Source organism: Ranitomeya imitator, chromosome 5, assembly GCF_032444005.1.
Source record: "Ranitomeya imitator isolate aRanImi1 chromosome 5, aRanImi1.pri, whole genome shotgun sequence".
Classification (NCBI taxonomy): domain Eukaryota; kingdom Metazoa; phylum Chordata; class Amphibia; order Anura; family Dendrobatidae; genus Ranitomeya; species Ranitomeya imitator.
Genome location: NC_091286.1, coordinates 160369529 through 160394953, shown reverse-complemented (window position 1 = coordinate 160394953; position 25425 = coordinate 160369529). Strand labels below are relative to the sequence as shown.

Here is a 25425-nt window from a genome sequence, read left to right as displayed (position 1 = left end):
ACACTTTCTTATTTAAATGTCTAGCCGCGGGAAGGGCATGTGCAGTTTGTACTTACAATGGACTTCAGTAAAATAACGCTGGTAGCGGCAAAACTAAAGACTGACCTCCTGCAGTCTTCAGGGAAATGGTGGCAGCGCATATTAAGATCTCAGTTTGGATTGCGAACAGGGATCGCAATCTGCGCATGAGCCACCACCAATTTAATGAAGACCGCTGGAGGACAATCTGCGCAAGCACCGCTCCTGCCATATTGCTGAAGCCTAGCGTGAGATCAATCTACACTATCACGACTGCAGTTAGCATAGCGTAGGCACAACATATAAATAAGGAAGAGAGTAAAGATACTAGAGGCAGCAGAGGGGCTGGCACAGAGCCTAAGACCCTGCACACAGTATGGGCCTAATGCACGGAGACTAAAACTTCTAAGGATGATTTTAGAACAACCAGGCTGCGAATTTCTTCCCTGAATGTCTGCATTAAGTCAGTATAACAGCGCCAATATGGTCATACCTCTCATTTAATATGCATAACCCTTGATGACAGATTCTCTTTAAATAAATTAATTGGACTTCCTTTAAAATATTACTGCGCCAAATGTATCAGCTAAGAGAGAAGGTCAAAAGAAATACCAACTTAATTGGTGCTACGGGGTTTCCTTGACGCGCTCGCCTTTGCTCTGGTGTCATATAGTCCCATTTAAAAACTAAGTTCCAATCAAAACCTAGAAGTGAAAAAAAGAAAAAAACAAAACAAAACAACAGTATTAAGAAGCACTTTACTTTTTGTTTTGCACTTATATCATACATCTGCAAATAAGCTTTATAAAATATGATATGAGCTTAGTAATAACTGCAAACTGTGTTAACCTCCTTATTCAAAGAACCTTGTAGATCATAACTTCTAATTTTATAAATCTCCGCATGGAATCCACACACAGCACTGTGTAAAAGTTTTAGGCAGGTAAGGAAAAAATGTAACATGGTAAGAATGCTTTTAAAAATAGAAATATTCATCCTGTTCACGTGCATCAAAGTCATGGTAAGCTCAGAGGGTTGCCTAGTCTCTATATTTTGTACTATACATAACACCCCAATCCTTATAGTGGCCATTTATATCCCTCCACCTTATTCCGGTGAGGTGCGGAAAAAATACGCACTCTCCTACCCACTATCACACGTGCTCATGATGGGGGATTTCAATATGTATTTACACCTGTACTGGGATAAATGTCATCCAGGAACCATACCCGTGTCAGCCTCACAGACCTCTCTATCCAGAGTTCTATTTGAGCTGGAGCTGACAGATATTTGGCGCACTAAGCATCCTAATATCAAACAATACTCTTGATATTCAACGTCTTACCATTCGTTATCCAGAATTGACTTGGCGGTTGCAAATGTGAATATTATGTCTCTGGTAAAGGAGGCTGAATATTTACCAAGAATCATGTCGGATCATTGCCCTATAAGGGTACAACTGGGTTAAACCCATTTTGGATTCCGACTATTGGGGGTTCTGTACACGACAGATTGCGGGAAAACTTTAACATTAATATGGACTTCACTTTAAGGTAAATAGTATGAGATGCTATGAAAGCATTTGTTAGAAGGCTCTATATTGGTGAAATTAGTAAACGGAAAACTAAAACAAGAGAATACACCCAAAAGTTACAAGAGCAGGTCGGTCTAGCAAAATCAGAATTTATATCAAACCTTTCAGCTTGCACTGCGGAAAATATGAAAAAATCTAAAAAAAAAAACCTAATGAAAAATCACCTATTGAGACTAGCTGCACAAAAACATTTTTTTTTTAAATTTATTTATTTATTTTTTTTTTTTTTTACAGAGGGTGAGAGTGCGGGCTACTTGCTAGCAACTATTGTTAAAGCTCAAAATGGGTTCTCGTACATTTCTAGTCTAGTCTCTGACACTGGGGTCGTGGTTACGGAGGATGGAGATATTCTCCACACTTTGCAGAATTACTTTTCTAGTATTTATTCTTCTAAAAGCGTCACCAATTCAGAAGAAATATAGAACTACTTAGCAACCATTTCATTACCACAATTATCAAATCTAGAGAGAGATATACTAGACAAACCAATTAAACTTGAGGAAATGGAGGAGGACATTCAAGGGTCCCAAAATTAGAAGGCCCCAGGCTGAGATGGTTTACCAGGGGAATTTTTCAAGACATATCAGGAAAAAATGCTTCCAAACTTACTGGCAGTTTTTCAAGAAAGTATTAGAATTGGTAACCTCATGTAATCTATGAAAGAGGCGGTGGTGGTTTTGATATTGAAACCTGGAAAGGTTCCATCCCTGCCTGATTCTTATAGACCCATCTCTCTCTCTTCCAAACCGACGTCAAACTGCTGGCTAAGATTCTTGCAAACAGATTATCCAAGGTGATTACTAGGGTAATATACAATAATCAAAATGGATTTATACCAAACAAGAGATAGTCTGCAAGGGACATGCTGGAACTCTGATTAGCAAAGAGAGGAAATTGGCTATTGCTGCCAGAACCCTTAAAATTGATTCCATCTTGAAGAGATGTGCTGGAAAAGGGGCAATTGTGGATCAAGCCACTCAGTGGGGCAGCACCTATTTAATGAGTGAGTGATTGCTTGAGCTGAAACCCTTCCTTGTAGATATGGCCAACCCTCAGGTAATACTACATGAAGGTCAATGGACACAGGTGGCTGAATTGAAGGAATTTCTTCATCACCCATTTACAGTGACTAAAAAGTTACAAGCTGAGGATTTAATTCCTGGCATTTTTATAAAGGAGTGGAAGAACTTGTTGTTTTGCCTGTCCCAAAGAGGATGTTTAATCGCAGATGGCATTGTTGCTTCAATGAAACAGAGAGAGACACTGTTATTAGAAAATAAAACTCTTCTAGCAGCTGTTTATGTGGACCAGAGTCATCATATATTGCTGGATGATCAACAGCTTACTAAAGGAAAATAAGTTTTGATTGAGTTAGCAGTTAGGATGAGCTACAGGACGGCCAAGAGCAAGAGTACTCGGGTCCTGCCAGTGCTGCTGCTGCCGTTCCTTCATCCACATCAGATGAGAAGTTTGATTTCGACAAGTATTTGAACGACATGGAGCAGGCAAAGCGTTGCTGCAGGGAAAAAGATTCCACTTTCATAGTAAACAGATTGACCATATTTCAGCAACGTTTCTCACTTGCTCTCAAAGAAGTAGTAGAGTTCAATCCTTCATCAAAACTGACTGTGCACAAAGCAATTCCTTTATACCCTGAAATTGCTAGAGATGTTGCCCATGTGGTTACTGCTTTGACACCAACCCAAGTTAGTGTAGAGAGGTTGTTATCTAGCCGAGAAAAAGAGCTGGACTGTTGCTCAGTGGTCCAAGGTGCTGTTTTCAGATGAAAGGAAATGTTGCATTTCATTTGGAAATCAAGGTCTCAGAGTCTGGAGGAAGAGTGGAGAGGCCACGATCCAAGCTGCTTGAGGTTTAGTGTGAAGATTCTACAATCAGTGATGGTTTGGGGAGCCATGTCATCTGCTGGTGTAGGTCCACTGTGTTTTATCAAGACCAAAGTCAGAGCGCTTCCCTCTGCCAACAAGCTTTTTGGAGATGGAAATTTAATTCTCCAGCAGGACTTGGCACCTGTCCACACTACCAAAAGTACCAATACCTGGTTGAAAACAACAGTATCACTGTGCTTGATTGGCCATTAAACTTGCCTGACCATAACCTCACAGAGAATATATTGGTTATTGTCAAGAGGAAGATGAGAGAAAACAGAACCAACAATGCAGATGAGCTGAAGGCTCTCATAACCGGAGCTTCCATAACATCTCAGTAGTGCCACAGGTTGATCGCCTCCATGCCACGCCACATTGATGCAGTAATTGATGCAAAAGAACCCCCGACCAAGTAGAGTGCATTACTGAAAATACATTTCAGTAGGTCAACATTTTGGATTCTAAAATCATTTTTTCAAGCTGGTGTTATAAAGCAGGGGTCCCCAACTCCAGTCCTCAAGGCCCACCAACAGGTCATGTTTTCAGGATTTCCTTTGCATTGCACAGGTGATGCAATTATTACCTGGGCAAGACTAAGGAAATCCTGAAAACATGACATATTGGTGGGCCTTGAGGACTGGAGTTGGGGACCCCTGTTATAAAGTATTCTAATTTACTGAGATAATGACTTTTGGGTTTTCATTGGCTGTAAGCCATAATCATCAACATTAACAGAAATAAACACTTGAAATAGAGCACTATGTCTGTAATGACTCTATATAATATATGAGTATGAGTATATTGAAGAACTGAAAAATTAACTTTTTGATAATATTCTAATTTTGTGAGAAGCACCTGTATGTCATTTGCAAAAGGTAAATTCTGGTCACACCAAATATTGATTTGATTTAGATTTATTTTTTGTTTATTCACTTTGCATTTTGCAATTGATACAAATGATCCATTAAACACTTTTTTTAAGCATTCTTACTTTGCAGCAAGTTTTCCTGCAACAACCTAAAACTTTGACATAGCACTGTACTGTACGTTACACATCAGAAGGGGTTGTATGGAATGAGCTCAGGAGCTGTGTCAGATATTTGCCGGCTTCTAGAGCTGGCACCCACTACTAACAGAAACAACCAGTTAGGCCGGTTTCACATTAGCGTTGCGGACTTCCTCCATGAAGCCCTGCCCTCGGCCGCACCTCCGCCTACTTCTGCATGCGGCCTACGTATCTATCTTTAACGTTAGGTACGCAGGTTGTGCCGCTGTATGGGGATGCTTCCGCATGCGTCGTTTTGACGATGTGGTGGCCAGCGTAGAAAGCAGCGTCAAAACGTACGTAGGCCGCATGCTTGCTGCATGCAGAAGTAGGCAGAGCTAGCGGCCGAGGGCGAAGCTTCACGGAGGAAGTCCGCAGCCCTCCGCAGCTCCTCAAAACGCTAGTGTGAAACTAGCCTTAGGTAGAATTACTGCTGTTCAACCATTTAAATGGCGCTGTCAATCTCTAGTCAATTTTTAAATGAAGCGGATACATAGTAAGATCTCTCTGTGGTCTTGCGCCCCGCATAGGAGATCACAAATGTTACCATAAACTGCAGTACCATTGTACTGCAGTATATAGTGCAAGCAATTAGTTTGTTAAATTGTGCGTGTTGAAATCAAACCTATTCATACAAGTGGAAAATAGAAGATCCTTCTGAGCACAGAGAGCTGCCGAATACATATGATAGATTTGTAAAAATTAGCCTGCCGAACCTGAATTTCTCTTGGCATTTCTAAAGCATAGATAGGCTTTGTTTATTCTGAGTTTGTGACTACAGAAGGATGTATGTCCAAAGTCCTGTGACGGATGCCCAACAGTGGCTTCTGACATCCACTTTTTCCTTTGTTAAAAAAAACAAACCACTAAATCACATAGTATATAGTATACGGAACATAGCAAGCCGGAGGAGGGCAGCCGTATCATCCATACTCACTCCAGTGTCCTGCACTCAGCGATGTGGCAGAGTGCGACTACTGCTACACTACCCTGCACCTTTGGCGCAGCTGCTCCTGCTTCACTAACCCGTGGACGGCCTCCTGCTAGATTCGCTGCCCACATAAAAGCACTGTCCATGGATGTACAGCGTGGTGTGGGGGTATCAAGCTGGGGAGGTGGTGCTCACCAGTTCCTGTTGCACTCAGTAACCAACATTAATGCGCTGCACAGAAATGTAGCGTCATGATGTGGAAGCTAGCAAGCAGTGACGCCAAGCACAAAGGGGTATATAAAGATTGCACTCATTGTCCAGGGACAAGAAATCTGCCCTTAAGTGGATGCATTTTCTATTACAGTGACTGTCCTGATACAGTCTTATAGTATACATATATACAATACCTTACCTCCTTTTAAATCTGCCGATGCACCAACATATTGGAAGTTATCCATATTAATCACATCAATTATAGGAGACACAACTCTAGTTTGGTCCTAAAATGACAAAAAAAAAGAAGAGAAAAAGTACAATTATTAGGGTATAAAAAAGCATAGTTCAAAAATATAGTTAGATCCAGAAATACTTGGACACAAGTTTTGGCACTTTGGCGGTGTACCAAAAAATATACAAAATATAGTCATATGATTAATATGGGATTAAAGTGCAGACTCCCAGCTTTAAAGGGGTTGTCCACTACTAGGACAAATCCTTCTTGATCAAAATGGTTGGCCCCCATAAAAAAATAAAGCCTATACACCCCATCTGTACCAGCAAGTTCCCGCAGTGTTGGCACAAAGCTATAAATCGCTATTTTTATACTAAACAAAATGAGTTATGCCAAAGACAGTGATCTTAAAAAATCTTTACCTTTATTCACAATACATATGGTAACTATAAAAAATATGATATTCAAACTAGGGCGCAACGCTTCACAAAAGGAGGAAATGTGCTGAACCAGTAATGCCTAGGTATTAGGAGGGGCCACAAAATCTGATCTTAAAGGGACTTTGCCAGCACAGAATGACTGTTCAAACTAAGTCATGGCGCTGGGTGCTTCACAGCGGGGGCAATCATCTCAATACACATCCCCCCTCTTTGACAGCTCTGGAGTCATAGAGGAAAAGAGCAGAGATAGATGGAAACCAAGCAGGTGAGAAGGTGTATATAAATGATTGTCCCCGCCGTGAAGCACAGAGAGCCTGTACTTGGTTTCAACAGTCATTCTGTGCTGACAGACTCCCTTTAACAGACTTTTACAGCAGAAACATATTTCACATTGGAACCCATCTCCTCTGGTCACAAGGAAAACTGGAAAGTAACTACTGGTATAATCTTGCTAATATTGTTTGCCTTATGCTTTTTGTAGTACAGTATTTTACTATTCTTGTGTTTGTTGACTGCAGAGGTTTATTGAAGAGTGCAATACTCATTGTCGACCAGAAGATGTCACTATACATCAAGCAACAAAGTCCCAGATACAGGGCTTGGCCACGAGTCACCTAAGCCAAACTTGATATATGCATTTGAAGATGTCACGTTCAGGCCAATCCTTGCATCTTGGTCCGCTCAGGCCAATTCAGATGTCAGTGTATCAAGATCCCAATCAGAAGGAATACTCTGTTAATCGGTAAGGGGAGAATGAAGAAGGCAGAAGATGTCCCCAAGCAAACTTCATACCAGTGGCGGGGAGTTGGTGATTGCTTCTCACCAAATTCTCGGGAACAAAAGAAAGAGGACATTACTGTTCATTCAGCAAAGGCATCACCTTTATTTAGTAAACTCTCCTTCGCCGGCTGAGAAAGCTTTCAGGTACTTTATGCTGTAAAGGACAATGAATGCTCAGATAGGCCAGCTATTAACACAGCAAACAAGGGGCAGCAGTGCTTACCTATCCAGGGCTCAGACCTAATGCACTCAGGATGCAGAAAACAAGTAATAAAGATGGCGGTAACACAGGCGCAAAATACTGATGAGACAACCACTCACATCCTACCAATCCATGGAGGGGGTGATTGCTTAGTATTGAATTGCACACAAGCGGCTTGTATTGGGCGCTGGTCACACATCGTTAATGCACCGTGTCTGACTTACAGCCTTTTAGTAACTTAATGCTTTATTCGGACTCCCATGACAGCACCACGAGAGAATTACAGAGATGTAAAACTAGTTTAGGGAGGGACTACAGCTTGCAGCACCCTTATCCCGAAGGTGAGCTCAGAAGAAGCATGTCTAGCCTATAGTGGTTAAAAAGGTGCAAGGGGATGACCACGTAGCCTCCTTACATATCTGGTCGATGGAAACTCCAGATCTCTGCCCAAGAAGTTGCAATGGCTTGGGTAGAATGCGCCTTTAAGTTCTGTGGAGCCAGACAGCCACCTGCTGTGTAAGCTGCTAGAGAGATAGCCTCCCTAATCCATCTTGCTAATGTACATTTCGAAACCCTAAAACCCTTCCTAGCACCCTGGAAAGATATGAATAAGGCGTTGTCCTTTTAACAAGGATTAGTGACAGAAAGGTATTCTAAAAGACACCTTCTAACACAGCGGTTCTCAACCTGGGGGTCGCGACCCCGAGGGGGGTCGAACGACCAAAACACAGGGGTCGCCACCAGTGGCGTAGGAAGGGGGGAGAAGAAGAAAAAAAAAAAAAAGACGCCCCTTTAAATCTTTGGGCGGCGCCGTCCGCCGCCACGACCAGGGCCAGCTCCCCCCACCCCCGGGCCCCGCCCCCGCTCTAATACTCACCTCTATTGGTTCCTGCGGCGCCGGCAGCTGCAGCGTCCTCTGACTCTGCGACGTCTCAGAGCAGAGGGCTCGATGACGTCACTACTGTGCGCGCCGCTCTGCCTCTCTGTCCTGAGCGTCGCAGAGCCGGAGAGACGCTGACTGCACCGGACCTGCGCTAGGAACGGGAGAGGTGAGGATTTTACTTTTTTTTTTTTTTCTTTATGTCTGACTGTCTGGGGGCAATGCTGGACACACTGGGGCAATACTGGAGACCATGGGGCAGATTGCTGGACACACTGGGGCAATACAGGAGACCATGTGGCAGAATACTGGACACACTGGGGCAATACAGGAGACCATGTGGCAGAATGCTGGACACACTGGGGCAATACTGGAGACCATGGGGCAGAATGCTGGACACACTGGGGCAATACAGGAGACCATGGGGCAGATTGCTGGACACACTGGGGCAATACTGGAGACCATGGGGCAGATTGCTGGACACACTGGGGCAATACAGGAGACCATGTGGCAGAATACTGGACACACTGGGGCAATACGGGAGACCATGTGGCAGAATGCTGGACACACTGGGGCAATACTGGAGACCATGTGGCAGAATGCTGGACACACTGGGGCAATACTGGAGACCATGGGGCAGATTGCTGGACACACTGGGGCAATACTGGAGACCATGGGGCAGATTGCTGGACACACTGGGGCAATACAGGAGACCATGTGGCAGAATGCTGGACACACTGGGGCAATACTGGAGACCATGGGGCAGAATGCTGGACACACTGGGGCAATACAGGAGACCATGGGGCAGATTGCTGGACACACTGGGGCAATACAGGAGACCATGTGGCAGAATACTGGACACACTGGGGCAATACGGGAGACCATGTGGCAGAATGCTGGACACACTGGGGCAATACTGGAGACCATGTGGCAGAATGCTGGACACACTGGGGCAATACTGGAGACCATGGGGCAGATTGCTGGACACACTGGGGCAATACTGGAGACCATGGGGCAGATTGCTGGACACACTGGGGCAATACAGGAGACCATGTGGCAGAATGCTGGACACACTGGGGCAATACTGGAGACCATGGGGCAGAATGCTGGACACACTGGGGCAATACAGGAGACCATGGGGCAGATTGCTGGACACACTGGGGCAATACTGGAGACTATGGGGCAGATTGCTGGACACACTGGGGCAATACTGGAGACCATGGGGCAGAATGCTGGACACACTGGGGCAATACAGGAGACCATGGGGCAGATTGCTGGACACACTGGGGCAATACTGGAGACCATGTGGCAGAATGCTGGACACACTGGGGCAATACAGGAGACCATGGGGCAGATTGCTGGACACACTGGGGCAATACAGGAGACCATGGGGCAGATTGCTGGACACACTGGGGCAATACAGGAGACCATGGGGCAGAATGCTGGACACACTGGGGCAATACAGGAGACCATGGGGCAGAATGCTGGACACACTGGGGCAATACAGGAGACCATGGGGCAGATTGCTGGACACACTGGGGCAATACAGGAGACCATGGGGCAGAATGCTGGACACACTGGGGCAATACTGGAGACCATGGGGCAGATTGCTGGACACACTGGGGCAATACTGGAGACCATGGGGCAGATTGCTGGACACACTGGGGCAATACAGGAGACCATGGGGCAGAATGCTGGACACACTGGGGCAATACTGGAGACCATGGGGCAGATTGCTGGACACACTGGGGCAATACTGGAGACCATGGGGCAGAATGCTGGACACACTGGGGCAATACAGGAGACCATGGGGCAGAATGCTGGACACACTGGGGCAATACTGGAGACCATGGGGCAGATTGCTGGACACACTGGGGCAATACTGGAGACCATGGGGCAGATTGCTGGACACACTGGGGCAATACAGGAGACCATGGGGCAGAATGCTGGACACACTGGGGCAATACTGGAGACCATGGGGCAGATTGCTGGACACACTGGGGCAATACTGGAGACCATGGGGCAGAATGCTGGACACACTGGGGCAATACAGGAGACCATGGGGCAGATTGCTGGACACACTGGGGCAATACAGGAGACTACTATGGGGCAGATTGCTGGACACACTGGGGCAATACTGGAGACCATGGGGCAGAATGCTGGACACACTGGGGCAATACTGGAGACCATGGGGCAGATTGCTGGACACACTGGGGCAATACAGGAGACCATGTGGCAGAATGCTGGACACACTGGGGCAATACAGGAGACCATGGGGCAGATTGCTGGACACACTGGGGCAATACTGGAGACCATGGGGCAGAATGCTGGACACACTGGGGCAATACTGGAGACCATGGGGCAGATTGCTGGACACACTGGGGCAATACAGGAGACCATGTGGCAGAATGCTGGACACACTGGGGCAATACAGGAGACCATGGGGCAGATTGCTGGACACACTGGGGCAATACTGGAGACCATGGGGCAGATTGCTGGACACACTGGGGCAATACTGGAGACCATGGGGCAGAATGCTGGACACACTGGGGCAATACAGGAGACTACTATGGGGCAGATTGCTGGACACACTGGGGCAATACTGGAGACCATGGGGCAGATTGCTGGACACACTGGGGCAATACAGGAGACCATGGGGCAGATTGCTGGACACACTGGGGCAATACTGGAGACCATGGGGCAGAATGCTGGACACACTGGGGCAATACAGGAGACCATGGGGCAGATTGCTGGACACACTGGGGCAATACAGGAGACTACTATGGGGCAGATTGCTGGACACACTGGGGCAATACTGGAGACCATGGGGCAGAATGCTGGACACACTGGGGCAATACTGGAGACCATGGGGCAGATTGCTGGACACACTGGGGCAATACAGGAGACCATGTGGCAGAATGCTGGACACACTGGGGCAATACAGGAGACCATGGGGCAGATTGCTGGACACACTGGGGTAATACTGGAGACCATGGGGCAGAATGCTGGACACACTGGGGCAATACTGGAGACCATGGGGCAGATTGCTGGACACACTGGGGCAATACAGGAGACCATGTGGCAGAATGCTGGACACACTGGGGCAATACAGGAGACCATGGGGCAGATTGCTGGACACACTGGGGCAATACTGGAGACCATGGGGCAGATTGCTGGACACACTGGGGCAATACTGGAGACCATGGGGCAGAATGCTGGACACACTGGGGCAATACAGGAGACTACTATGGGGCAGATTGCTGGACACACTGGGGCAATACTGGAGACCATGGGGCAGAATGCTGGACACACTGGGGCAATACTGGAGACCATGGGGCAGATTGCTGGACACACTGGGGCAATACAGGAGACCATGTGGCAGAATGCTGGACACACTGGGGCAATACAGGAGACCATGGGGCAGATTGCTGGACACACTGGGGCAATACTGGAGACCATGGGGCAGAATGCTGGACACACTGGGGCAATACTGGAGACCATGGGACAGATTGCTGGACACACTGGGGCAATACAGGAGACTATGGGGCAGATTGCTGGACACACTGGGGCAATACTGGAGACCCTTTGGCAGATTTCTGGACACATTGAGGCAATGCTGGAGACCCTGGGGCAGACTTCTGGACACACTGGGGCAATGCTGGACACTGGGGCAGATTGCTGGACACACTGGGGGTAATATGCTGGACACACTGGGGCAGATTGCTGGACAACATGGGGGTAATATGCTGGACACACTGGGGGCAGGACTTGAGGCATGGGCAGAATGTAGATACGGGGCATGATTGGAGACACGGGGCAGGATTGGATCATGGGGCAGGACGGATACGATGGAGGCTGGTGGGGCAGGATGGGGAGATCATATGGAGTAGAATGGATACTCATGAGGGCAGGATGCGAGAACATATGGCTGGAGCCAGGAATGAGATAAACGGGGCCAGGGTGGGGAATAGTGTTACCATAGGCATAATAGGGGATAATTAAGGGATATTATTACTGCAGTGATGTATTTATTTTATTTTTTGAGTATACTGTTTTAAATGGGGGGGCGGTCCTGTTACTGTGCAGAGTGACACTATATCGCCTTTTTATCTTCATGTGGTGTAATGTAGAAGTTGTGAAAAATTAAGTAATGTGTTCTGCAAGCGGAGCTCTAGATAACTGTGTTATTTCCTGCAGAAACGAGTCCTGGCTGGAAGGAATGATGGCGGTCTGTGCTGGATGAAAGATGAAGGACTTCACCTAGAGACGTCACTGGTGAGTCAGTGTTACCTATACACTGACACTATACACTGTATACTATATGGAGGTCCTGTGTATAATGTCACCAGTGATCTCTGTATTACCTCTATACATAATGCATATCAGATATTTACATTCCGAATCATAACTAATAAAATTACAGTTTTAAAGTAGCCACCAAAATTATTTTTTGGGTTGGGGGTCACCGCAACATGAGGAACTGTATTGCGGGGTCACGGCATTAGAAAGGTTGAGAACCACTGTTCTAACATCTAAAGTATGCAATTTTTTCTCTTTTTGGTTAGTGGGATTAGGGAGGAAGGAAGGGAGTCCTGTGGAAGTTTGAGCAACCTTGGGCAAGTAGGCCGGGTCTTGCCTAAGTACTACCCTGTCATTCAAAATCTGTGTGTAAGGGGGGATTCTAGAGAGCGCCTGAATATCGCTTAGTCTACAAGCCGATGTGATAGCCACTAAAAAAGCTACCTTGAGGGATAGGATTTTAATTGAGGCAGATACCATAGGTTCAAACGGAGGCTCAGTCATAGCCGTAAGGACTAAGTTCAAGTCCCATGGGACACAAAACCCTGTGTATGGGCCTAGATCTGCCAGCCCCTTTAATAAATCGGGATATCCAGTAATTTTTTGCAATGTCATAATTACATAAGGCACGAAGGGCCAAAACCTGTACTTTCAGGGTACTGGTGGCCACACCTAATTCAAGGCCCTTCTGCAAGAATTCTAGAACCTGCCATACAGGTACCCCTTCTTTGGCTTTAAGGTGATAAGTGGCTAGAAATCATCTCCATGTTTTAGCACAGATTTTAGTTGTAATTGATTTTCTACTTTTTAGAAGTGTGTCTATTAGATTGGGGGAGAATCCTTTATCCTTTAATAATGCCCTTTCAATCTCCACGCCGTCAGGTGGAGCCCTGCTACACGTGGGTGATTTACTGGACCCTGGACAAGAAGATCTGGAAGATCGGGAAGTACCCTGGGATCGCAGAATGACATTGTCCTCAGCCAGTGTCGTATCTAGGGGGGGGAGGCAGCCGGGGCATGTGCCCTGGGCACAGCTGGCAGGGAGGCGCAGTCAGGCCGCCTAATGCGGCGGTCCGCAGTGTCTTCCCTGGCAGCAGCATTCTGCCGCCCCCCCTGGACTGGGAGTCAGCTGTTCTCTGTGCCAACTGTCAAGCTAACAGCCGGCACAGAGAAGCTGCAGCGCGCGGCTGCCAGTATTCAATTGTACTCGTATCTTACAGACACGAGTACAATTGAAGATCTGACTGCAGGGTAGCCTCTAAATTGGAGTTGATTTCTTGAGGGGGAGGAGTCAATTACAGGAAGCTGCTGGTGGAGAAGAGAAGCAGGAAATGAGGAGCCGTGCGAGGAAAGGACTGAGGGGCTGCAGCATGGAGCCGTGTGAGGAGAGTAGCTGCACCATGGACCCTTGTACAAGGGAATGAGGATGCAGGACTGTGTGAGGCTCTCAGGATGTAATTTGAAAAGGGGGTGATGTTACTTGAGTGGGGCTGCATAGGGAAGATGATGGTGAGGATCTGTGTGGGGAATGGGGAGATGAGACACTGTGTGGGGAATAGGGGGATGATGAGAAGCTGTGTGGGGAATGGGGGGATAATGAGGAGCTGTGTGGGGAATGGGGGGATAATGAGGAGCTGTGTGGGGAATGGGGGGATGATGAGACGCTGTGTGGGTAATGGGGGGATGATAAGACGCTGTGTGGGGAAAGGGGGATGATGATACGCTGTGTGGGGAATGGGGGGGGGGGTGATGAGACGCTGTGTGGGGAATGGGGGGAATGATAAGATGCTGTGTGGGGAATGGGGGGGGATAATGAGATGCTGTGTGGGGAATAGGGGGATGGTGAGACGCTGTGTGGGGAATGGTGAGGAGCTGTGTGGGGAATGGGGGATGATGAGACGCTGTGTGGTGAATGGGGGGATGATGAGACGCTGTGTGGGGAATGGGGGGATGATGAGACGCTGTGTGGGGAATGGGATGATGAGACCCTGTGTGGGGAATGGGGGATGATGAGATGCTGTGTGGGGAATGGGGGGGATGATGAGATGCTGTGTGGGGAATGGGGGATGATGAGACCCTGTGTGGGGAATGGGGGGATGATGAGACGCTGTGTGGGGAAGGGGGGATGATGAGACGCTGTGTGGGGAATGGGGGGATGATGAGACGCTGTGTGGGGAATGGGGGGATGAGACGCTGTGTGGGGAATGGGGGATGATGAGACGCTGTGTGGGGAATGGAGGGATGATGAGACGCTGTGTGGGGAATGGGGGGATGATGAGACGCTGTGTGGGGAATGGGATGATGAGACCCTGTGTGGGGAATGGGGGATGATGAGATGCTGTGTGGGGAATGGGGGGGATGATGAGATGCTGTGTGGGGAATGGGGGATGATGAGACCCTGTGTGGGGAATGGGGGATGAGGAGATGCTGTGTGGGGAATGGGGGGGATGATGAGATGCTGTGTGGGGAATAGGGGGATGATGAGACGCTGTGTGGGGAATGGTGAGGAGCTGTGTGGGGAATGGGGGATGATGAGACGCTGTGTGGGGAATGGGGGGATGAGACGCTGTGTGGGGAATGGGGGGGGATGATGAGATGCTGTGTGGGGAATGGGGGATGATGAGACGCTGTGTAGGGAATGGGGGGATGATGAGACGCTGTGTGGAGAATGGGGGGATGAGACGCTGTGTGGGGAATGGGAGATGATGAGACGCTGTGTGGGGAATGGGGGGGATGATGAGATGCTGTGTGGGAAATAGGGGGATGATGAGACGCTGTGTGGGGAATGGTGAGGAGCTGTGTGGGGAATGGGGGGATGAGACGCTGTGTGGGGAATGGGGGGGGATGATGAGATGCTGTGTGGGGAATGGGGGATGATGAGACGCTGTGTAGGGAATGGGGGGATGATGAGACGCTGTGTGGAGAATGGGGGGATGAGACGCTGTGTGGGGAATGGGAGATGATGAGACGCTGTGTGGGGAATGGGGGGGATGATGAGATGCTGTGTGGGAAATAGGGGGATGATGAGACGCTGTGTGGGGAATGGTGAGGAGCTGTGTGGGGAATGGGGGATGATGAGACGCTGTGTGGGGAATGGGGGATGATGAGACGCTGTGTGGGGAATGGGGGGATGATGAGACGCTGTGTGGGGAATGGGGAGATGATGAGACGCTGTGTGGGGAATGGGGGGGATGATGAGATGCTGTGTGGGGAATGGGGGGGATGAGACGCTGTGTGGGGAATGGGGGGGATGATGAGATGCTGTGTGGGGAATGGGGGGGATGAGACGCTGTGTAGGGAATGGGGGGATGATGAGACGCTGTGTGGGGAATGGGGGGATGATGAGACGCTGTGTGGGGAAGGGGGGATGATGAGACGCTGTGTGGGGAATGGGGGGATGATGAGACGCTGTGTGGGGAATGGGGGGATGAGACGCTGTGTGGGGAATGGGGGATGATGAGACGCTGTGTGGGGAATGGAGGGGTGATGAGACGCTGTGTGGGGAATGGGGGGATGATAAGATGCTGTGTGGGGAATGGGGGGGATAAGATGCTGTGTGGGGAATAGGGGGATGATGAGACGCTGTGTGGGGAATGGATGAGACACTGTGTGGGGAATGGGGGATGATGAGACGCTGTGTGGGGAATGGGGGATGATGAGACGCTGTGTGGGGAATGGGGGGGATGATGAGACGCTGTGTGGGGAATGGGGGGGATGATGAGATGCTGTGTGGGGAATAGGGGGATGATGAGACGCTGTGTGTGGAATGGGGGGGGATGATGAGACGCTGTGTGGGGAATGGGGGATGATGAGCTGTGTGGGGAATGGGGGATGATGAGCTGTGTGGGGAATGGGGGGATTTATTGTATGGGGAGATTTGGAGAGGAGATGGGGGGGATTTAAGGACACACAATGAAGAGCAAAGGAGGAGATGGGGGGCATATATGAGGAAACCGTACGGGCGAATGAGGGCATGTATGAGGAAACATGTATGAGGGTGATGGGATGTGTGCAGACACAGTATGGGGAGTCAGGTGAGCAGACAGTATAGAAAGCGAGGGTGTAAACATACAAGGAGACAGTATGGTGACCAGGAGGGATGTGAGAGGAGACAGTATGAGGAGGGAGGGGAATAGTGTGAGGAGACAGTATAGGGGGAGAAAAGTGAGTGGGCACAGAATAGAAACTGAGTTGTGGGGGCGTAGCATGGAGGGACAGTGTGAGGGCACAGCCAGGAGGGGACAGTGTACCAAGGAGGGGGGGGGGGTGTGTGTGAAGATAGAGTACAGTATAAATACTGGGCCCTATAGGAGGGACACAGTATTAGAGGACTGTGTGAAGAGGAGGCCGGTATGGAAAGGAGAGGTCAGTGTGAAGAGCATGTACCATAAGAGGGACAATGTGGGGGTCACATTTTGTGCAGACAATATAGTGCGGGGCAATTTTTTATTCAGGAGCATTATAATGACACTTGTATCTTTAAGGGCATCATGTGGAGATTTGCTGCAGAAGAGCGGAGAAGATGGAAGTCTGGACAAAATGAAGAAAAGAAGGAGAAAGGCTCCAGAGACAACGTCATCTATAAGGTACCTGGATGTAAATGTTATTTGCGATACTGACCAATTCTCATGTTTTTATTTATGTTAGGAGCATTAAAGGGGATGTCCAGGTTTGTAATGAGTCTGCAGTCATTCTTCGTGACTGCAGACTTCTCAGTTCTCACAGTGCGCACTGCACACTGTCTGGATTCTCTCGTGCTGGCGATTTACATACATGCGGTCACGTGCCGACTAGACATGTGTGGCCTCACTCAATGAAAATGAACTGAGCGAGGCCGGGCACGTCTAGTCAGAATGTGGGCAGAAGTATACAAATCACATGCTTGTGCTGACATGACTGTCCACCGGCAAGGGAGAATCCTAAAAGTGTGCAGTGCATTCGTTGTGAGAATTCAGAAGCTGCGATAGTGCATTCGTTGTGAGAATTCAGAAGCTGCGATGTCAGGATTAAGCTCTGCAGGTTCCAGTAGTCGTCACATGGACACTTCACTCACATGTGATTTTCATACTTATGGTCCTGTAACAACGAGCTTCTCTTCTGCTTCTCTGTTTTTCACTGAACATTCAGAGCATTAGGGAGAGGAGCTCGTGGGTACATGACTAAGTGTGAAAATGGCATATGTCCTGGGGGGCGCCAAAATGAATTCTTGCCCCGGGTGCCAGAAACCCTAGATACACCTCTGTCCTCAGCCATAAAATCTAAGGCCTCCTGGGCAATTAATATAATCCTCGCCCTGTCTTCTCTGACCTTCCTTACTACCAGAGGCAACAGGAACAATGGGGGAAAAGCGTAGGCCAGATTGAAATCCCACTTCCGTAGGAAGGCATCCACAATAAAGGGGTTTTTCCCTCGGGTTTAGAGAACAGAATTGATTTACTTTTCTGTTTTTTCTGGTGGCAAAAAGCTCTATGTCTGGTTGATCTCACATGTGGACAATCTGGCTGAAGATAGCTCCATTCAGACACCCCTCTCCCTGCCTCAGCATGTTGCGGCTTAGAAAATCTGCAGTGGTGTTGCATTTCCTCTTATGTGAAGTGCTGTCAAAGATAGAAAATGTCTTTCTGCTGTCTGAAAATGGCGTTCCACTACTTCCGTCAGAGCCTCGGATCGGGTCCCACCTTGGGGGTTGATATAGGCTACTGTAACGATTGTCCGAGAGGAATCTGACATGGTGACCCTGCAGGTATCCAAGGAGTTTTTTAACTGACAGCTCTAACAGATCGTTCCTTCAGGTTAGATGAGCTTTCTATCTGGGAATCCCATTGCCCCTGGACCACCATATCCCCATATGGGCCCCCAATCCCGAGGGACTGGCGTCAGTAGTTACTATATGAGATATGTTATTCTCCCAGGGAACCCCTGAAGACAAATTATCCTTGTTAAGCCATCATTTTAAGGAGCTTAAGGCAGATGGTTGTAATGTTATTTTCCCCTGTAGGGACCCCCTCAGGGCTCTATCATAAAATATAACATCCTTCTGAAGGCCTCTTGTGTGAACCTGAGCCCATTTGACAGCCAGAATACAAGATGTCGGGAAACCTAGAAGGTACATGGCCTGCCTGAGTGTCAAGGAGGGTCTACATATATGCTAGCCACCTTAGGGAGAGACCGAAGTTGGGCTAAATGTAGCGGGACGAAAGAGACCGAAAAGCCCTCTACTTAAAGGAAATACATAGTGGATGCTTTCCTGAAACGGAAAGTACTTGCAAGCAGCATAATACAAAGAATAGCAGGTTTACCCAGAATCCTGGTCTATTTACTCTCCGCAAAACCTGATGACGGATGTGAATAATTTTGTCAGCTGGCAGACGACATTTTTGATTTGAGCTGTCTGGCTTCCAAACCAAGAACAGGGAAGAGTAAAAACCTCTACCCTCCTCAGAAGCCGAAACCTCCAAAGGGACCATTTTCTGGCACAATTTGACAACCTCAGACTCTAAGGCAGACTGTTCTATCTGGGAGGGACGGACAGGATTCATCTTGAATTTATCTCCTGGGGCCAAAAGGAACTCAAGTTTAAGTCCTGCGGATATCACGCCCTGCACCCAACTGCTGTTGGTGATAAGAGAACAGGCTGGATAAAAGGCCGACAATCTACCTCTCATGGGAGCCACTAGTCATTGGGATGTTTTTTTCCCTTCTTGCGATGAACACCTGAACATGAAGCCAGTACCTCTCTTCTTCTTGTCATCCCATTTAGAGCAGTCCCTTGACGGTCTTTTCTGACCGAATCTTGTCCTGCTGAAAGGACGTCTGAAGGACGATAGATTGGGAAATCTCTTTTTCTCATCCACTGCTTTATCCAGTAATTCGTCCAGGACTGAACCAAAAAAATATTCCCCTTCACACGGGATGGCACAGAGCTTAGATCCTGCTTGGATACTGCCTGGCCAGCATTTTAACCACAGCGCTCTGCAGGCTGAACTGGAGGATGCTGGCTCTCAGCTAACCAGTTCGGTGCAAAAGCAGTAGGAGATCAATAACAATATATGAGCGTATAGCATGTCATATTATATATGAGAGTATAGCATGTCAGATTATAAAAAACAATCATAAGCTAATAACAGGGTGGGAGCTGTGTCCCCCAATGAATGGCTCGGAGAAAAGGATTTTACGGTGAGTACACAAAAATCCCTATTTCTCCTTCGCCTCATTGGGGGACACAGACCGTGGGACGTCCCAAAGCAGTCCCTGGGTGGGGACAACAACAGATCAGGCCCTGTGTAACCGCTACTTACAAGTGCGCCACCGCGGCCTCCAGAGTCCGCCTGCCCAGACTCACATCTGTGGAAGTGTGGGAATTATAGTGCTTCAAGAATGCATGCGGACTGGACGAATCCGCAAGCTTGCAGGCGTGCCTTACTGACGCCTGGTGCCTAGAACCCTTGATAGACAGGGAGATAGGCTGACATCTAGCACAGAAGGACTCCTGGATGGTGAAAAGAATTCACCATGTTATCATGGTCGATGAAACGGCTAAACCCTTCCTGAAAATTTCAGGAAGCCTTCCTCTACCGTCAGGAAGCCCAAATAAAACGTCCAACCTTCAGAAGGACGCTGTCCTCAAGACGTACCTACTCAGAGCACGCACTTCGTCCAGAATATGGGGGATCTTATTCCATTTTGTGGACTGGAGCCAAAAGAGATGAGGGAAGAACTATGCCCTCATAACAGTGGTAATACAGTACCACCTTGGTAACAAGGGATGGAGATGGCCAGAGGACAACCTTGCCTCGAAGGAAATAAGGGAAAAAAGTCTGAAAGAGCAGAGAAGCTAGCTCCGAAGACTCGTCAGAGTTAGAATATCGCAGAGGAGAACGGGACGACTTTCCCTGATAGTAAAGTCTGCCCGGATGAAAAAGGAGCCTACTGTAAGGCTCCTAGGAATAATAAGGTCCCAATGATCTAACGGTATGCGATAGGGAAGAACTACGTGTGAAAAACTCCCTGTGAGAAAGTCCCTACTTGCGGTTGTGCTGCGATAAGGCGAGAAGATACTAGCTCCGCAAACAAAAAACGGACGTGGTCAGTGCGGATCTCTGAGGATCACTGGGGCCCCTTTCTGCTTCCGAAAGGCTTTCGGAAGCAGTGGAAGGGCAGTTATGGAAACTGGTACCATGGCAGAACCAGAGCATGGAGAGCGATGGCTCTTGGATCTCGAGGCCGAACCACGAACTCGAGTACATTGGCCTTCAGTCTGGATGTCATCCCACCTACAACTGGAGAGCTCCAGTAAGGACAGATCTGATGGAAGACTTCTGGGTTAAGTTCCCACTGACTTGAGGCGGAACCCTGACGCCTGAATTTGTTTGCCGTTCAGACTTCGACTTCTGGGATATATACTGCCGAGATCACCAAATAATAGACTTCGGCCCATCAGAGAAAGTGAGGTACCTCGGTCATGGTGCCTGACCGTGGGTACCTGCTAGATGACTGACGTAAGGCACCGCCGTGGCATTATCCAATTGAATTCGGATAGGGAGACCCGACAGAAGGCAGTGGCCCTGCTGTAAGACTACCGTTGGGATCTCCAGAACAATGATGGGGAGAAGAAGACTGGCATTGGAAGTTACTAATAACCATTGAACCGGGAGAAAGGCCCTGGATGAAGAAGGAGCTCAGAGACTATTGTCTGAAAGTCTGTTTGACTTGCTGAAAACGAGCGGAGCGAAGGAAACCGCTTCCATTGTCGTCACCATTTTTGCTCAGAACTCTCTTAGCAAATCGAATGAAATGAGGGGGTGAGTAATCAAGTCCTCAGAACTCTCCTTGCGCGAGCTCCCTGTTGAAGGGCCATGACCTTGTCTCGAGGAAGAATTACCATCCTTCTAGAAGTGTGCAGGATCATCCTCAAGAAGGATATCTGCTGGGCTGGAAATGAAGAGAACTTGTCTAAGTGTAGCTGCCAGCCCAGGAGATAAGGTATCGCAAGAGATATAGACGACTCAGCGTAGTCTTGGAAGGGCGGCTAGACAGACCAAACAGGGCAGGACGAGCACGCCTCTAGAGTGCAAGAGAAACATGACATCCGCCATGACCCGAGCGAACACTCTGGGTGCGGAAGCAAGGCCGAAGGACAAGGTTGTGACTTGAAAATGCTGTTGACGAATGGAAAGGCGAAGGAATTTTTGCAGAGGGCAAGCAACCCGAATGTCGATGGATGCCGGAAACTGCACCTTTTTCTGTTGAAGTAATGGCTGAGCGGAGGGACTCCATCCAAAGAAGGAGGACCATGTCAAAGGTTGTTAGAAGTTTGAGGTCCAGGGTAGATCTTACTTTTCGTTCCCCTGTTTGGAACCAAGATCCCTTAGATCTAGACTGTGCTGGACAATCCTTATACAATCCTTTGTCAGTCTCCCGCTCAAAGGATTTGATTGGCCAGTTGTTGCTGGTGTGAATCAAGGTAGTTAAGGTCTCCAGCCAGGAGACCATTGCTCTAGCAATCCATGCGGCCGCTAGGGAGGATAGAGCGCTGGACCTGAAGCCGCAAGACGGAACGAACCAGAATTGCTATCTGACAGTCCGTGGTATTTTTAATTGATGACACATCAGGTAGGGATACTGGTAGGTATACCACAGGAGATTCTACCCGGTTAAACTGCCCCATGGCAGAATGTGCGGCTGCATCCAGCAGGTCATAGTCTCTTGTCATCTCTTTTCACGGTGCAGAGATAAAAATTAGGAACCCTCGATCCATCAACCTCTTAACAGGGAAGTGGAGAGGAATGGTCCGCCTTCTTGCATCTTCCGCTAAATAGTGGTGATGCAGAGGGGGGAGCTCGTACGCCAAAAAGGGTGCCTCTATATGTCCACAGAGTTCAGGTCTCCAGGTGGACAGGACAGGTTGTCTGGCGTTAGGCCTGGATGCAGAAGAGGAAACATGGAGACGACACTCCGTGTGCTCGTCTGTTGATGGTGTGGGGAGATCGGTGCCCTTTAAAGGACCCGTCGCCCTTAAAAAAAACAGGCCAGGCATGGCATCCCACGTAGAGGCTTCTGTCCAGTGAATCGCTTATCCGAATTGAAGGGCAAATGCTCTCGAGGGAGTTTAGTCTCTGAAGCTTTCCAGGCAAGACTTCCAGGATGCGGCCTACAAATCGGCCGAAGCCGGGGACTAAATTTTTGCAGCCATCCAGAGCGTTACCTCAGAGAGGTGGGCCACAGGGAAGTGGCTGAGGCTGCCTGTCAGCATGTGGATATCCCACTGAAGATGGATCCACTCACCATTGGTGCGCGTCCCGGCATGGAGCCACCGCGGATGTGGGTTTCAGCGCTGTTCTGAGCAGCGTGGATGGTGCAGGGATAAGCCCCAATCCATCATCCGTTTGTTAGGGAGGTGGAGAGGAACCGTCCGCCTCCTTGTGCCATCCGCTTTCACAGTGGTGGGACAGTGGGGGCTGCTCGGACGCCATAGAGAGGGGCCTCTGTACATCCACAGAGCTCAGTCTGGGTGGACAGGGCCAGTTGTCCGGCATTAGGCCTGGCTCCAGGAGAGGATACATGGAGGCGACACTCCATGTGCTCGCCTGCTGCTGGTGTGGGGAGATCGGGACCAAGAAAGGAACCGTCGCCCCTGAAGTGAGCTCAGGCATGGCTTCCCACGTCGCAGGAGAGGGTACGGGGAGGTATACTCGCTGTGCTCGCCTGTTGATGGTTCGGGGGAGATTGGAACCTTGAAAGGAACCGTCGCCCCCTTCACTCCGTTAATTAAAAAATAAAAATTTACAGAAAAGTAAACAATAAAATAAAAACGTTGGGGTCTGAAACAGACCCATGTGCCTCCTACAGACACTAAGCAAGAACTGGTTAGCTGAGAGCCAGCAGGAGGGTGTATACTGCAGGGGAGGAGCTAACTTTTTTTGTATCACTTAGTGTCAGCCTCCTATTGGCAGCAGCATACACCCACGGTCTGTGTCCCCCAATGAGGCGAAGGAGAAAAACGCATCCTGCAAGCACTTTTGCAGGATGCGTTTTTTCTGCAAAACGACGCATTGTGACGGATTGCAGAAAACGCTAGTGTGAAAGTAGCCTTAAACAACAGAATATAACTCCAAGTAAATCAAACTTCTGTGAAATCAAACTGTCCACTTAGGAAGCAACACTGTTTGACAATCAATTTCACATGCTGTTGTGCAAATGGAAAAGACAACAGATGGAAATTATTGGCAATTATCAAGACACACTCTATAAAAGGAGAGGTTTTGCTGGTGGGGACCACAGACCACATCTCGGTACCAATGCTTTCTGGCTGATGTTTTGGTCACTTTTGAATGTTGGTTGTGCTTTCACACTCGTGGTAGCATGAGACGGACTCTACAACCCACACAAGTGGCTCAGGTAGTGCAGCTCATCCAGGATGGAACATCAATGCGAGCTGTGGCAAGAAGGTTTGCTGTGCCTGTCAGCGTAGTGTCCAAAGGCTGGAGGCACTACCAGGAGATAGGCCAGTACACCAGGAGACGTGGAGGGGGCCGTAGGAGGGCAACAACCCAGCAGCAGGACCGCTATATCAACCTTTGTGCAAGGAGGAACAGGAGGAGCACTGCCAGAGCCCTGCAAAATGACCTCCAGCAGGCCACAAATGTGCGTGTGTCTGCACAAATGGTTAGAAACCGACTCCATGAGGATGGTCTGAGTGCTCGACGTCCACAGATGGACGTTGAGCTCACAGCCCAACACCGTGCAGGACGCTTGGCATTTGCCACAGAACACCAGGACTGGCAAATTCGTCAATGCAACCCTGTGCTCTTCACAGATGAAAGCAGGTTCACACTGAGCACATGTGACAGACATGACAGAGTCTGGAGATGCCGTGGAGAGCGATCCGCTACCTGCAATATTCTTCAGCATGACCGGTTTGGCAGTGGATCAGTAATGGTGTGGGGTGGCATTTCTTTGGATGGCCGCACAGTCCTACATGTGCACACCAGAGGTAGCCTGACTGCCATTAGGTACCGAGATGAGATCCTCAGACTCCTTGTGAGACCATATGCTGGTGCGGTTGGCCCAGGGTTCCTCCTAATGCAGGACAATGCCAGACCTCATGTGGCTGGAGTGTGTCAGCAGTTCCTGCAAGATGAAGGCATTGAAGCTATGGACTGGCCCGCCCGTTCCCCTGACCTGAATCCGATTGAACACATCTGGGACATCATGTCTCGCACCATCCACCAACGTCATGTTGCACCACGGACTGTCCAGGAGTTAGCGGATGCTTTAGTCCAGGTCTGGGAGGAGATCCCTTAGGAGACTATCTGCCGCCTCATCAGGAGCATGCCCAGGAGTTGTAGGGAGATCATACAGGCACGTGGAGGCCACACACACTACCGAACATCATTTCCTTGTCTTGAGGTATTTCCACTGAAGTTGGATCAGCCTGTAACTTAATTTTCCATTTTGATTTTAAGCATCATTCCAACTCCAGACCTCCGTGGGATATTAGTTGTGATTTACGTTGATCATTTTTAGGTTTTATTGTTCTCAAAGCATTCCACTATGTAATGAATAAAGATTTACAACTGGAAAATTTCATTCATTGATACCTAGGATGTGGGATTTTAGTGTTCCGTTTATTTTTTGAGCAGTGTATATACATGTATTGTTTTAACAGCATCATTCGCCAGCTGATCAATATACTCAATATTGGCCTGGTCCCGCTCGGACACTTCACCTCCAAAAAACAACTAGTAAGTAAAACCTAGTCTTGATGGTGACAATTGTGTACAATTAGCAACATAGCGCAGTGATTGCTATATACTGTACATATTATACATATATTACAACTCAGCCTTGGTTGGTGACAATTATGTGCACCATATATTTATGTGTATTGCACATTGATT

At 48.5% G+C, this 25425-nt stretch overlaps 1 protein-coding gene across 1 annotated transcript in view; it reads right to left on the bottom strand.

Moving 5' to 3' along the window:
- The window catches only part of GALNT2 (polypeptide N-acetylgalactosaminyltransferase 2), a 156571-nt gene that overhangs the window by 50901 nt on the left and 80245 nt on the right, over positions 1 to 25425 (bottom strand). The window contains exons 8-9 of the mRNA XM_069769270.1: positions 5887 to 5974; positions 635 to 722 (exon numbers count right to left, since the gene is read on the bottom strand). Coding sequence (XP_069625371.1) covers positions 635 to 722; positions 5887 to 5974 — 176 coding nt within the window. The remainder of the gene's footprint in view (positions 1 to 634; positions 723 to 5886; positions 5975 to 25425) is intronic.